The 12,617-nt window shown below is 65.3% G+C and overlaps 4 protein-coding genes across 4 annotated transcripts; 2 read left to right on the forward strand and 2 right to left on the reverse strand.

Moving 5' to 3' along the window:
• The first annotated feature begins 365 nt into the window (after nucleotides 1–365).
• On the forward strand, nucleotides 366–3,046 carry TMED3 (transmembrane p24 trafficking protein 3). Its single transcript, XM_048318193.1, has 3 exons — nucleotides 366–587; nucleotides 1,196–1,444; nucleotides 1,905–3,046. Exons 1-3 carry the CDS (start codon nucleotides 423–425, stop codon nucleotides 2,139–2,141), a joined length of 651 nt encoding a protein of 216 aa, XP_048174150.1. The 5' UTR covers nucleotides 366–422; the 3' UTR covers nucleotides 2,142–3,046.
• Nucleotides 3,047–3,849: 803 nt separating this feature from the next.
• Nucleotides 3,850–6,419, reverse strand: LOC125332856 (gonadotropin-releasing hormone II receptor-like). Its single transcript, XM_048318191.1, has 4 exons — nucleotides 6,192–6,419; nucleotides 5,241–5,791; nucleotides 4,632–4,836; nucleotides 3,850–4,488 (listed from the first exon to the last, which is right to left on the reverse strand). The coding sequence occupies exons 1-4, from the start codon at nucleotides 6,232–6,234 to the stop codon at nucleotides 4,052–4,054; spliced, it is 1,236 nt and encodes a 411-aa protein (XP_048174148.1). The 5' UTR covers nucleotides 6,235–6,419; the 3' UTR covers nucleotides 3,850–4,051.
• Nucleotides 6,420–7,482: 1,063 nt separating this feature from the next.
• LOC125332741 (mesoderm posterior protein 1-like) lies at nucleotides 7,483–9,113 on the reverse strand. Its single transcript, XM_048317975.1, has 2 exons — nucleotides 8,115–9,113; nucleotides 7,483–7,724 (listed from the first exon to the last, which is right to left on the reverse strand). The coding sequence occupies exons 1-2, from the start codon at nucleotides 9,111–9,113 to the stop codon at nucleotides 7,662–7,664; spliced, it is 1,062 nt and encodes a 353-aa protein (XP_048173932.1). The 3' UTR covers nucleotides 7,483–7,661.
• A 2,628-nt stretch (nucleotides 9,114–11,741) lies between these two features.
• Nucleotides 11,742–12,615, forward strand: LOC125332742 (mesoderm posterior protein 1-like). The gene is made up of 2 exons (XM_048317976.1): nucleotides 11,742–11,746; nucleotides 12,126–12,615. Exons 1-2 carry the CDS (start codon nucleotides 11,742–11,744, stop codon nucleotides 12,613–12,615), a joined length of 495 nt encoding a protein of 164 aa, XP_048173933.1.
• Nucleotides 12,616–12,617: the final 2 nt, after the last annotated feature.

Genomic DNA, 12,617 nt, shown 5'->3' on the forward strand with positions numbered 1-12,617 from the left:
CGTGGATGCCGACAGATTCCGTGACTCCATGAATGCGTTTATTTACAAGGCTGCGTGTGTGTAAGGGTGCAGGGGCAGGTGTTGGGGTGACGCCGTGGCCCTGCGGAGACTTTTGCACTAATTTTGCACTGCATTAATAAAGCGCTCAGCTTTGGACGGAGGCTGATCTCGCCTGGACCCGACACCAGCCGCCCGGCCCGGGGGGTCCCCGGGGTTCCCGGAGTGCTCGGCCCGGAGATGCCGGGGGTTCCCAGGGTGCCGGGGGGGGCCGGAACGCTCCCCGCGGGTGCCCGCCCCGGGGCCGGAGGTGCCGCCCACGCCCCGCCCCGCCCCGCCCCGCTCGCAGCGGAAGCGCCACGTCAGGGGGGCGGTGCGGGGCCGGTGCCGGTGCCGGTGGCGCCGCCGGCTCGGTGCGGGTGGCGATGCCGGGCGCGGTGCGTGTCGCGGTGCGGACGCTGTGCCTGGCCGCGCTGCTGGCCGCGCTGGGGGCCGGCGGGACGGAGCTGACGCTGGAGCTGCCCGACAGCGCCCAGCGCTGCTTCCACCAGGAGCTGGAGAGCGGCATCAAGTTCACCCTCGACTATCAGGTACTACCCTGCCTGTACCTGCCTGTACCTTCCGGCAGCCCTGCATGCTCCCTGCCTGCACCTCCTGTCCATACCCCTGCCAGCGCCCCCTCCACCCGCACCCCTGCCTAGGCCCTGCCAGCACCCCATTTGTGTCCCATCTCTGTGCCTCTGCCCATGTGTGTGCCTATTGCCTCTGCCCATGGCCCTGCCCACGCTGCTATCCCTGTGCCGTGCAGAGCCCCAGGCAGGGCTGCAATTCCCTCCTCCCATGCGCACCCCAATTCCCTCCACACTGCACTAGGAGCTGTTCCCAACCCCAGCCCCATGCCTGGCAGTGTCCACCTGAGAGCCAGGTCTGGGATGTGCCCACAACAGCCATAGGAGCCCCTAACCTGAGTCATGAGGGCTGTCCCTGTCTCCAGGCATCCCACTTGAGCAGTGGGCACTCCACCTGAGTTGCTGGCACCGTGGTGCACAGCTTCCTGAGCGCTCCCCTGGCCTGGGCCCCATCCCATGGGCATGGTGCCCGCTGGCCTCTCACACAGCTGTGGGGCTGGGCAGGGTCAGGGGCCCCTTGCCACGTTGCTTGGCATGTGCCACCATCTGAGACACATCTCCCTGCACAGGTGATCAGCGGAGGACACTATGATGTGGACTGCTACGTGGAGGACCCCAACAGCAAGACCATCTACCAGGAGACCAAGAAGCAGTACGACAGCTTCTCGCACCACACTGAGGTCAAGGGTGTCTACACCTTCTGCTTCAGCAACGAGTTCTCCACCTTCTCCCACAAAATTGTCTACTTCGACTTCCAGGTGGGCGATGAGCCGCCCATCCTGCCCGACATGAACAACCGCGTCACCGCCCTGACACAGGTGGGTCCCAAGAGGAAAGCAGGGAGGGAAGAAGGGAGGAAGGGTCCTGCCGCAGCCCTCCCTTGCAGGATGGCAGTTGGGGACATTTCCCCCTCCTCCTCGGCTGGATGCAGAAGTGCCAACCGCCAGCCAACAGCCCCACCACACACCACATCCTCTGCCTGGGATGCGGGGGCTGTGCTGGGTCTGGGCTCCCCCATCTGCAGCAGCCAATGTCCGTCACACATGAGGAAATTGCATCAGCCATTCCATCCCTCAGTGTGAGCCTCTGGGCTGGGCATCCACGTGCCCTGGCGGCCCTCTAGCTCTGTCCCCATGGGAAACCACTCTGGATGGGTTCTGGCAGGGAGCCTACAACAGAGACACTGCTGTCCTGCTCTTGGGTGCCCTGGCACAGTCCTGGGCTCCCTCAGCTGTGCCAGGTCAGAAGCAACAGGGCACTCTTGTCCTTGTCCCCCAGATGGAATCCGCCTGTGTCACCATCCATGAGATGCTGAACGCGGTGATTGACTCCCAGACCCACTACCGGCTGCGGGAGGCGCAGGACCGGAGCAGAGCTGAGGAGCTCAATGGCCGTGTCTCATACTGGTCAGTGGGGGAAACCCTCATCCTCTTCGTGGTCAGCATCGGGCAGGTGATGCTGCTTAAGAGCTTCTTCACTGAGAAGAGACCCAGCAGCGGCGGAGCTGGCACCTAGAGCTGGTGTGTCTGTGCCCAAGTGGAGCAGGGAATGGGACGGCTGCGGCCCTGGGGTCGCGCTTTGCCTCTGATCTGTGCCATGGGCAGGCGGGGGGTGGGAACAGGGGTGACATGACACTGCCGAGCTGGGTGGACACGGTCACCCAAGTACAGGTGTCCCCCAGCATCACCTCCCACTTGCCATCGCCCAGCCTACCGCCCTGTCCCCTTGCCTGGCCACCCAGTCCCCGTTCTCTGGCTCCACCAGGAAGCGGGTGGGACCAGCACCAGCATCAACACTGGGGCACCCTCAGAGCCCAACGTGACTGTGATGACCACACGCTGCCCCTTGAAGCCCTGTGCAGCCGCCAAGGGGATGGGGCAGCACTGGCCCACCTGGCACCCACCCAGTGCCATCAGCCTGAGGAGAGCTGCCCGTGGGCTGGGGGTCTCTGTCTGCACCCCAGGTGTCCTGTGGCAGGCAGGGTGCTCCGAGCAGCAGGGCCACAGCAACAGCAGCATCCAAGAAGGGAAGGTTTTTTGCTGGGTGGTGCTCTGGCTCTACCAGCTCCTCTCCTCGCAGCATTTTTCAGGCTGGCAAGTGGTGTGCCCATTCCAGGTGGTATTTTCATACTCACACGAGTCCATGCCTGAGACTCAGCCCCCCCACACATTCCCCCCACCCTGCGGACACGTGCCAAGGAAGCCCCATCCCTGCCCTGGAAGCATGGAGGACCCACACACACCTGGGACTGCAGCCCCTCATTCCCTGGAGCCCCACAAAATGGAGACACTCACAAGACCCTGGAGTGACCAGTGTGCTGGCCCTCCAGCCCTCAAGCAGACATGAGATCATTTTTCAGAGCTGAATCAACTCCACCAGACTTTTCCTTTGCCACTTTCAAATAAATCCCTGCAAGCATGGCTGGCACTGCAGTTATTGGGCACAGCTTCTGCCTGCCCTCCTGCCTTGGCCCCCTGTCTGCACCAGCTGAGCTGGCTCCTGGCACAGGACCAGATGCTGGAGCCAGAGAGACCCCCCAGCAGGAGTAGCACCGCTGTCTGTGCCCCAGTGTGAGGCCACACTGTCAGTGGATTGCGATGGGCTTCCCACTGGGCAGTGGGGACTGAGGAGCCAAGGGAGCCCAGTGTCCATCGGCAGCAGAGTGGGGACCCCGGGCAGAGCCCAGCTCTGTAGTTCCTTCCCTGAGGCTGAGGGGATGCCAGGGCTGTTCTTCGGGGCTGTCCCTCACTCTGGCAATGCTCCTGGTGCTCGGCGGAGTGAGGGGCCTGGGCACCCACAGCCCTCTCCCACCTCTCCAGGCCCCAGCAGCTGTGCCAGCTCCGCCGTCAGCACTGGCCTTGGGGCAGCTGCCGCAGGCAGGAGAACTGGCCCTGTGTGCCTTCCAACAGCCTTGGGCAGGAGCCAGGAGCTCCTGTTTGGAGCAGAGCCAACATCAGCAGCACCCTGGGACTGCCACCAGCCTGGCGTTGGCTGGCAGGGGCTAGCCCTGTGCCCACTGGGACGCAGAGTCCTGTGGGGATGAACAGGGAGGGAAGCACCCAGCCTTGGCCAGGCTGTGGATGGCCTTGAATCTGCTCCTACCTGGGGACTCTTGAGCCACCCATGGTGGGGACAGGGGCAGCTGAGACGCCAAAGGGTCAGGGTGCTGGCTCTAGGGACACCAGCTCAGCTCCCCGCTGGGGGACACAGGAGGGACAAGAGGTGGCCATAGGACACTTTATTGCTGTTCAGGGCACAGAGAAGGGAGAGGGGACGGGGGCACCGCCACCAGCCCCAAGCCCGCAGAGTCACTTCAGGGTGCGGGGAGGGATCAGCAGTGACTCCATCCCTGCTGGACCTGCGCTGACCCAGTCATCCTGCTGCCAGACCCCTCTGCCCTGAGCACCCCAACAGTCGTGCTGGTCTCACAGGGAGCTGCTGTGACAGGAGGCGTCCCTGGCAGCCTCTCGGGACCTCTGCACCCCCTGGGCTCCCCGCTTGGGTGGCAGGGAGGAGGCTGAGCAGTGGAAGGAGCCAGTGGCTGGGGAGGGGGGCTGGGCCAGGGGGCCGTGCCTGCATGGGCAACCCCAGCCCCCCCGGAGGGGGATGGTGAAGAGCCCGTAGGTGATGGGGTCCAGGCACGCATTGAAGAGGCCAAAGATGAAGAGAATGTGGGTGAGGGCCGGCGAGACCCTCTTCTCCATGGCGCGGGGACAGAACCAGTGCCAGAGCCCCAGCAGGTAGTAGGGGGTCCAGCAAAGGATGAAGGAGGAGACGATGACCAGGCTCATCCGCAGCATCCGCAGCCGGGCTCGTGGGATGTTGTTCCTGGAGCACCGCAGTGACGCGTCCTGTGAGGAGACTGGAGGGGCACAGCCCGTGAGGGGAAAGGGGGGCTGGGACAGGGACCCCATGCCCTGGGGGAAAGCTGGGGGGTCCCTATAGGAGCTCCAGACAGGACTTCCCCCGGGCATGGGGCTGTGTCCCATGGTGCCTGGCACTCACAGAGGCTGGAGCCCATCCGGCGGGAGATCTCCAGCAGGATGCGGGTGTAGCAGCAGACCATGATAAGCAATGGTAGCAGGAAGAGGCAGGCAAAGCCTACCATGTTGTAGAGGGTCTCGTGCCAGGGCCGAGGGAAGCTGCCGCGTGTGGTGCACTGGGTGAAGTTGTGCGGGGGGCGCAGGGTGATGGTGTGGAACAGGAACAGCTGGAGACAAGAGAGGTGGGATGGGGTGATGGGGATTTGTGCCTCCTGAGGCAGGGAGGGCATTGGAGGCCAAAGCAGGGACCCCCCAGACCCATAGGGACAGACCCAGCCTGTGGGGTAGGACCTGTTATCACCCCTGCACTGGCTCTGCTCCCCACTGACAGGGGCCTGGGGGGCACCCCAGGCACTGGGCAGAACTGGATGAAGGGGGATCACTGCCACAGCCACTCTATCACCACCACTCCATGCCCATCCCACAGGGCTCTCCAGCCCCTCTCTGTCCCCACCCTGCAGGTCACACAGTGGCACCAGCCCTGGCGGTGAGCCCGGACAGTGTCACCAGACACTGGGCTAGGTGGGGGTCTGTCACGGGCAGGGGCCGGAGGGGCTCCCGGGGTCGGTACCTGTGGCACTGCCAGCCCCGCGCTGAGGATCCAGGCCACGTGCAGCATGGCGCGGTTGCGGGCGCGGGCGCGGGCGATGGCTAGCGGGTGCAGGATGGCGGCCTGCCGGTCCAGGCTGATGACCACGGTGACGAAGGCAGAGGCGTACATGGCCAGCAGCCGCAGGTACATGAGCAGGCGGCAGGCCAGGTCGCCCGCCCACCACTGCAGCGTGATGTTCCAGACGGCGTCCAGCGGCATCACCACCACGGTGACCAGCAGGTCCGCTGCAGCCAGGTGCCGCAGCAGCAGGCGGATGTGGGGGCGCCGGCCGCTGCCCCGGCCCCCCACTGCCCGCAGCACTGCCAAGTTGCAGCCAGCTGAGAGGGCAAAGAGGGCGAAGGTGACGGCCACGCGTACCTGGGCGGCGGGGGAGAAGGTGGGCAGCTGCAGGGGCTCCTCGCCGTTCTCATTGGGGGGGCTCCAGGCGCAGCCCCACTCGGGGGGGGTGACGCTGGGGGGCTCCCCACTGGTGTTTCCCACTGCAGGGCCTGGGTCTGGATGGCCCCTACCTGCCACAACAGGCAAAGGGGCAGTGGCAACCCTCAGGTGGGAGCTCTGGGTGTGGCAGGCCACACTCAGCATTGTGGGTCCTTTCCCCTAGAGCCCCCTGCCCAGGGCCACAGTGCCGGCATCACATTTCTGAGCTCACTTCCCTGCATTCCATCTTTGCCTGCTCGCTGCATCCTGCTGCTACCCCAGACCCCCCAGAGCCCCTCCATGCCTGCAGAGCTATGGGGGTCCCCGGTGCCAAGCAGGACAGAGGAAGACATTGGCAGCTGACCCCAACACGCCACCCACCTCAGGCCATTACTGCCGTGCCCCTCTCCATGCCCAGAGTATCCCTCATGATCTTGCCTGCGACGGTGACTCCCCCAGCCCAACAATGACACCCCATTCCCCCCACCTCACCTGCATCCAGGGTGTCCTGCCCAGCTTTCCCCAGCCGGGCCATGGTAGGGCCGATGCTCACACAGTGCCAGGGCTCTATGCTGAGGGCTTCTGCATCTGCTCTGGGGCACGAGGGGGAGTGTAGCAGGGAGCGGGGCAGGTACCGGGGCAGGTACTGCAGAGAGGCAGCACCTGCAGCTGCTGCTGCAGATGCTGTGGCGTGGGCGCCCTTGGCAGCTCTGAATGGTCCTTGACGTAGCCAGCAGCTTGGAACAGCACGGTCCTTCCCCTGCCACCCACAGCACATGGACGCACACGTAAGTGTGCGTGGTGCTCACACACAGGAATGGACCATGGGACGTGCCCCACGTCTGTGGGAGGGAGCCCCCCAGCCCAGGGGGTGCTGCCAGTGCCCCCCAGGTCTGGCACTGCTGCTGCCAGGACCAGGTATCAGGGTACACTGGGGCTCCTCTCATTGAGGTGCAGCATTTGGGGGCCCCAGAGATCCACAGGTCCTTCCTCCCAGCCTTGCGACTGCCAGCGGCTCTCCCAGACCGTTGTCATCCCCGTGGCAGTGTCCCCATGGCTGGAGCACATGCCCGGGTCCCTTCAGCCCTGGCTGGAGAGCAGGGGCTGCAGCCTAGGAGAGGGCAGGGCAGTGGGCTGCTTTACACCTCAAAGGCTTGTGTCCCCTTCTGTCACCCCCCTCCTCCACCCCAGCAGAGGGAATTAACCTCATTAGAGAGTCCTTTCACACTCCATGGGGTTCATTAACCCCCCACCCTTCACCCCAGACCCCAGAGCTGGAGAGATACTCCCCTGACACATTAGCACATGGCTGCCAGGTCCCAACACCCTCCTGCTAATGGGGACCCCAGACTTCAGGGAGCCACCAAGGGGGCTGGGGACATAGGGTCCCCATCACAGGCACTCACACTCTGCTCCTTGCAGCCTGTGGGCTCAGCCCCGTCCCCACACTGAGCTGGACCCCAAATCTAGCCATTTCACTCTGCACTGGGGAGCTCCCACAGGCCCAGAACTGCCAAGTGGGAAGGCTGGATCTGGAGGGTGCTGGGGATCCTCACCCCTTCCTGGCTGGAGATCAGGCCCCAGGGCAAGGGGACTGTCTCTCTTGATACATCTCCAAGTTGCTCTCCCAGATGGTGCCTGGCTGCCCCACAGCCCCCAGCCCTGGAGCCCAGCAAGGAGACCTTGGGCACACAGGACCCCATACACACCAGGCCCTAGGCATGCCAAAGCCCATCCCGTGCCCAGGTCCTGGGAACAGCCACACAGACACACAGAGAGGGCACAAGGGTTTATTCACATGCAGCCGCCGCCACCCGGCGCGTCCAGCACGGCTCCAGGCTCCGACAGATGGGGCAGCTTGTTCCTGCAGCCATCCCAAGGGCTGCACGTGTCCCCAGGCTGCAGGGGTCCGGACAGGCATCGTGGGGCAGTGGGTGCTCCAGGCCCGGGGACTCATCTGGGTCAGTGCCGGGGCTGTGGTGGGAACAGAGCTTCCAGAAGTGAAAGCAGGTCCGCAGAGAGATCCTGGGGAGCCGACAGGGAGAGGGGTGAGCAGCCAGACAGAGGTCCAGATGGGGGTGGGGACATGGAAGTGACAGCCTACACCCTGGAAGGGCTCCTGGGCAGGGAGAAGCAGGACAACGGACTCCATTCTGTCCCCACTAGTGGGATCCCTCCTTCCCGTGGGAGGGAAGCACCAGGAAGGATGGGGCAGGCTAGGGTACCCACCTCACCCCCTGCATGGAGCAGGGCTCACCTCTCCATTCCCTAACCCCGACAAGACTGTTGTTACCCCAAAACCAGTTCCTGCACTGCCCCACACCAAGAGGACACTGAGGCCGCCCCAAGAGGGGTTGATCCCTGCCCCATGCCAGCCCCATGCTGAGAGTCAGCCCAGTCCCCACCAGCACGTACCTGGCTGACTGTCCCTGTGCCCACGAACTCTGACAGCACCAGCCCCATGTCCAGGACATCACCAGGGAGATCCGGGGGGGCCCCAGCCCCTGCACAGTGGGGAGGGGTCAGCCAGGGGGACGCAGAGGAGGTGACAGCCTTGTTCATCTCTGAGGAGGTCCCCACTGCAGGGATGTAGGGGGGTGGCTGCCAGGTCTCCGTCTCGATGTTGGAAACCTCAAGCACCTCTGGAGGGGTCCCGGTTGCAGGAATGTAGGGGGAAGACCCCCAGGTCTCCATCCTGATGTTCGGACCCCCAAGTACATCTGGGGGGATCCTTGCAGCAGGGGTGTAGGGGGGTGACCCCCAGGTCCCTAGCCCCATCTCCGGACCCCCAAGCACCTCCGGGGGAGTGCCCACAGCAGGGCTGCAGAGAGGTGACCCCCAGGCACCCGTCCCCATGCCGGGAGCCCCGTGCAGCTCCGGGGGGGTCCTCGCCATGGGAGGTGACCCCCAACCCGCAGTGCCGGGGGGCGAAGCATCACGGGGCTCCGTGTCCTGGCAGCACCCCAGGCCCCGGGGGCAGAGGGGACAGTGTCGGGGGGCCGGCGCCCCCCGGCCGAGCCCCAGCAGGGCGGAGAGGTGGGCGATGTAGCGGGTGGCGAGGCGCAGGGTCTCGATCTTGGTGAGGGTCTGCCCGGCGGGCGCCAGCGCGGGCGGCAGGTAGTGCCGCAGCCGCAGCAGGGCCTGCGCCAGCCGCCGCATCCGCAGCTTCTCCCGCTCGCTGGCGCTCTGCCGCGGGACCCCCGCTCCCCCGCCGCCCCGCACCCCCTTCCTGCCCCTGGGGCGGGGCGCGGCGTGCCCTCGGCAGGGTCCCCGGGCAGCGGCGGGGGACGCGAGGCCACAGGAGTCAGGTGATGCTGCGGGAGAGCTGCTGCTGTAGCCCAGAGGGTCCGGAGGTCCGCGGTCACCCCAGTCCTGCAGTGGGGCGGTGGTGGGCAGCGTGTGGCCGTGGGCCATGGCAGGGCCGGAGGCTGGGACCTGTGTGTCAGTGGCTCCCGACCGCCCCGGCTTTATGCCGGGCCCGAGGTGTGAAGAGGCACCTTCGTGGCTGCAGGAGCAGCACTTCAAAGGCTGGGTGTCGGGGGGGGGGGGGGGGGGGGGGGGCCCGGGGGCCGCGGCTGTGAACACGGGGTGACGAATTTCACCCCAGAGGTGTGAAGCTGCTCGGTGCTGCCCCTCGCCCCCGCGCTGGGCTGGGGACGGGGCTGGGACCCACACAGGAGCTGAAGCGGGGTCTCAGCAGGTCTGCTGGGGGGGAGCTGCAGTAGGGCTGCAGCAAGGTCTGCAGTGGGGGTGTTGTGGGGCTCTGATGGGGCTTCAGTGGGGTTTGCAGCGCATCTGCGGTGGCGTGTCCCTGTGTCTCCCGCTGCAGCACGACCCCAGCCGGGGACTGACCTTTGTGGGACACAACCCCCCACACCCGGTTTGGGGGTGCCGGTCCCCCACCACGCCCATGAGCTCAGATCCCCTGGTGCTGCCGGGTGGTGGCAGTGGCAGGGGAACCCCCAGGGATGGCGGGTGTCGAGGGCCAGGGTCGGGGCTGGGAGAAGCCCCCCCGCCGCGTTCCCAGGCCCCGCAGGTGTTGGGCCCGGCGGGTGTGAAGGTTTCCCGGGAAACGGCCCCGCCGAGGGACGGAAAATCCATCAGGGAGCAAGGGGACACGGGCATGGCACGGCACGGGCCCCCAGACCTGATGTGCACAGCCTGGCCTGGGGGTACATCTAGGGGCACAGGACCCCCAAACTGGGTGTGCGCAGCCCGGTGGTACAGCAGGCTCCCCAAACAGGGTGTGCAAAGCCCAAGGGAACATGAGGGGCACAGGATCCCCACAAAGCAGGAGGGCACAGCTGAGGGGATACAGCTGGGGGCACAGGACCCCCAAACCGTGTGTGCACATCTGAGCAGTGCCCAGCACTGACCCAACCAATCCGAGGCCACCAGTGCCAACCCCATTCCAACATCCAGCCCCAGCGTGGGGGCACAGGGGCATCTGGTGGGAGATCTGCACCCCATGGCCCAGGCCAGGCATGGCCCCTTCCCTGCTGCCCGGCCCCCTCCTGGGTCCCATTAGCTGATGAGCTCCCGGGTAATGAGTTCTGCACCCACCACAGCCGCTTCCCACCTCCCTGTTTGGACAAGTGTGGCTGGGCTGGGGCAGCACTGGCCATTGGATCAGAGCCCCCACTGTGTTGGGAAAATCTTTAATTGTAACGAATAGTGTTTAAGTCTTGTGAATTCCTTTAACTTCAGCCAAAAGTGCTTAGTCCTATATAAATGTGTGCAAGTGGTTATCTTAGCCTTAAAGACTGCAGGTCTGAGCAACACTGATGAGAAGATATGTCTTGGCCAGACCTCAGAGCTGGGATGTATTCAAAGAGAAGAAACAGTTTTGGAGGCCTATGACCAAAACTAGATAATTTGAGAAATGGGGTGCTCCCCAAATGAGCACCAGAGACCCTCAAAAGACCCCTACTCTTATGTAAATGAGCTCCAAAAAGTGATATAAATATGCAAAAGAATTTGCAGGAATGTTTAGCCGACATGTATGAGTTTTGGGAAATATAATAAGCAAGTTACAAAGATTTAAACTAGTCTGTTAGCCAGCTGCGGTGTGTGGAGTAGGAGGTATCCCCTGCACACCTGCACACCTGGCACTGAAATAAAGTAATGCTACTTTCTAATACTGAAATTACAGTGTTAGAGGGTTTTATTCCCAAGTTTTGGTGACAGCAGGACACCCTGCAGCCCCTCACCCCGAGGGGCAGGGGGGTCCCCCCATCCCTTCTGCCCGTATCAATGGAGCAGGGTGCAGGCCCATGAGGCAACACAGCCAGGGCACCACGACGGAGCTCAGTCAGTGCCCAGCTCAGGCTGTGCCCTCAGGAGCCCACAGCCCTTCTGCTGAGAAGTCCCAGCCCCTGCCCACTTGGGACCTGCCGTCCCTGCTCTAGCACCTCCCGGGTCAGACGCCTGTGTGGTTTCTGGTGGTCACGCTTGTCCCTCTCTCTGGAGTGGGCACAGCTCACAGGGACACTGCCCAGGGCTGTGTCTGGTGCAGGGGTCAGTGCTGCCAAGCACCTGGCAAGCAGCCCCCCTCACCTCCCACTTTCCCTCAGCCCATCTGCACGGAGGGTCCCCTGCTCCCGGCACCCTCAAGAGCTTGGCACCCACCACAGTGCACCCCAGTGCCCTGCGGACCCCGACCCCCAGTGGCACAATGCCCAGCCCAAGCAGGGGCACAGCCTGGTGGGTCCCCAGGTGCCTCGGCTCATCTGGAGCCGTCCGGGGCTGCATCCCATCGGACTGGGGAGACAGAAGCAGCACGGCCAGTGCAGGGATGTCTCTGGGAAGGGAGCACCCCAGCTCCCCACCCAAGCACCCTGCACGCCCTGCACCCCCTGCCCCTTAGGGCCATCAGTCTGAGCCAGAGCCCCACGGACACGGGACTGGGAGCTGGGCAGAGGGCAGGGAGCTGTGGGGACCCTGCTGGGTGCCAGGGCTGGGAGCTCGAGATCCCGGCATTGGAAGGTCAAGTCCCGGGTGCCGGCTGCAGAGACGCTGTGCGGGGAGGTGCCGTGCAGGGGGATGCGGTACGGTGATGCGGCGCGATGCGGGGCTGGTGGCACGTTAGCATCTCTCACGGCCGTGTGAATGGGTCCCCACACACTTCCCAGCGCCGGCAGGGCCAATTAAGGACCAAAGGAGTCAGATCTGACACCTCTGCAAATGGGCCCGGCATTCCCAGGCTCCTGCCGCCCGCCCGGAGCGGGGGGGAGGCTGGGGGGGGTGGGGGGGGGGTGTCGACACCTCCAGGTGGGCGCAGAGGCATCGCCCCGCATCCCCGGCCCAAATAAAGCCGGGGTTACCCCCAGACGCGGCCAGCAGAACAGCCCCTAACCACGGCCAGACACAACATCACATCCCCAGCTCTTTCGGCAGAGTCCCCCGGTGCGTCGCTGCGTCCCCCAGGGGCAGGAAGGGGGTGCGGGGCGGCGGGGGAGCGGGGGTCCCGCGGCAGAGCGCCAGCGAGCGGGAGAAGCTGCGGATGCGGCGGCTGGCGCAGGCCCTGCTGCGGCTGCGGCACTACCTGCCGCCCGCGCTGGCGCCCGCCGGGCAGACCCTCACCAAGATCGAGACCCTGCGCCTCGCCACCCGCTACATCGCCCACCTCTCCGCCCTGCTGGGGCTCGGCCGGGGGGCGCCGGCCCCCCGACACTGTCCCCTCTGCCCCCGGGGCCTGGGGTGCTGCCAGGACACGGAGCCCCGTGATGCTTCGCCCCCCGGCACTGCGGGTTGGGGGTCACCTCCCATGGCGAGGACCCCCCCGGAGCTGCACGGGGCTCCCGGCATGGGGACGGGTGCCTGGGGGTCACCTCTCTGCAGCCCTGCTGTGGGCACTCCCCCGGAGGTGCTTGGGGGTCCGGAGATGGGGCTAGGGACCTGGGGGTCACCCCCCTAACA

This window comes from Corvus hawaiiensis, chromosome 13 (assembly GCF_020740725.1).
Source record: "Corvus hawaiiensis isolate bCorHaw1 chromosome 13, bCorHaw1.pri.cur, whole genome shotgun sequence".
NCBI lineage: Eukaryota > Metazoa > Chordata > Aves > Passeriformes > Corvidae > Corvus > Corvus hawaiiensis.

What these genes read in the sequence shown, in the direction of transcription:
- TMED3 (XM_048318193.1), top strand. Translation starts at nt 423, where the DNA reads ATGCCGGGCGCGGTGCGTGTCGCGGTGCGGACGCTGTGCCTGGCCGCG. An exon ending in AGTTCACCCTCGACTATCAG is followed by an intron (nt 588 to 1,195) that starts GTACTACCCTGC and finishes CTCCCTGCACAG; the next exon opens with GTGATCAGCGGAGGACACTA. An exon ending in GCGTCACCGCCCTGACACAG is followed by an intron (nt 1,445 to 1,904) that starts GTGGGTCCCAAG and finishes CTTGTCCCCCAG; the next exon opens with ATGGAATCCGCCTGTGTCAC.
- LOC125332856 (XM_048318191.1), bottom strand. Translation starts at nt 6,234, where the DNA reads ATGGCCCGGCTGGGGAAAGCTGGGCAGGACACCCTGGATGCAG. An exon ending in GCAGGACACCCTGGATGCAG is followed by an intron (nt 5,792 to 6,191) that starts GTGAGGTGGGGG and finishes CTGTTGTGGCAG; the next exon opens with GTAGGGGCCATCCAGACCCA. An exon ending in CCGGATGGGCTCCAGCCTCT is followed by an intron (nt 4,489 to 4,631) that starts GTGAGTGCCAGG and finishes GTGCCCCTCCAG; the next exon opens with TCTCCTCACAGGACGCGTCA.
- LOC125332741 (XM_048317975.1), bottom strand. Translation starts at nt 9,113, where the DNA reads ATGGCCCACGGCCACACGCTGCCCACCACCGCCCCACTGCAGGACTGG. An exon ending in GCACAGGGACAGTCAGCCAG is followed by an intron (nt 7,725 to 8,114) that starts GTACGTGCTGGT and finishes TCGGCTCCCCAG; the next exon opens with GATCTCTCTGCGGACCTGCT.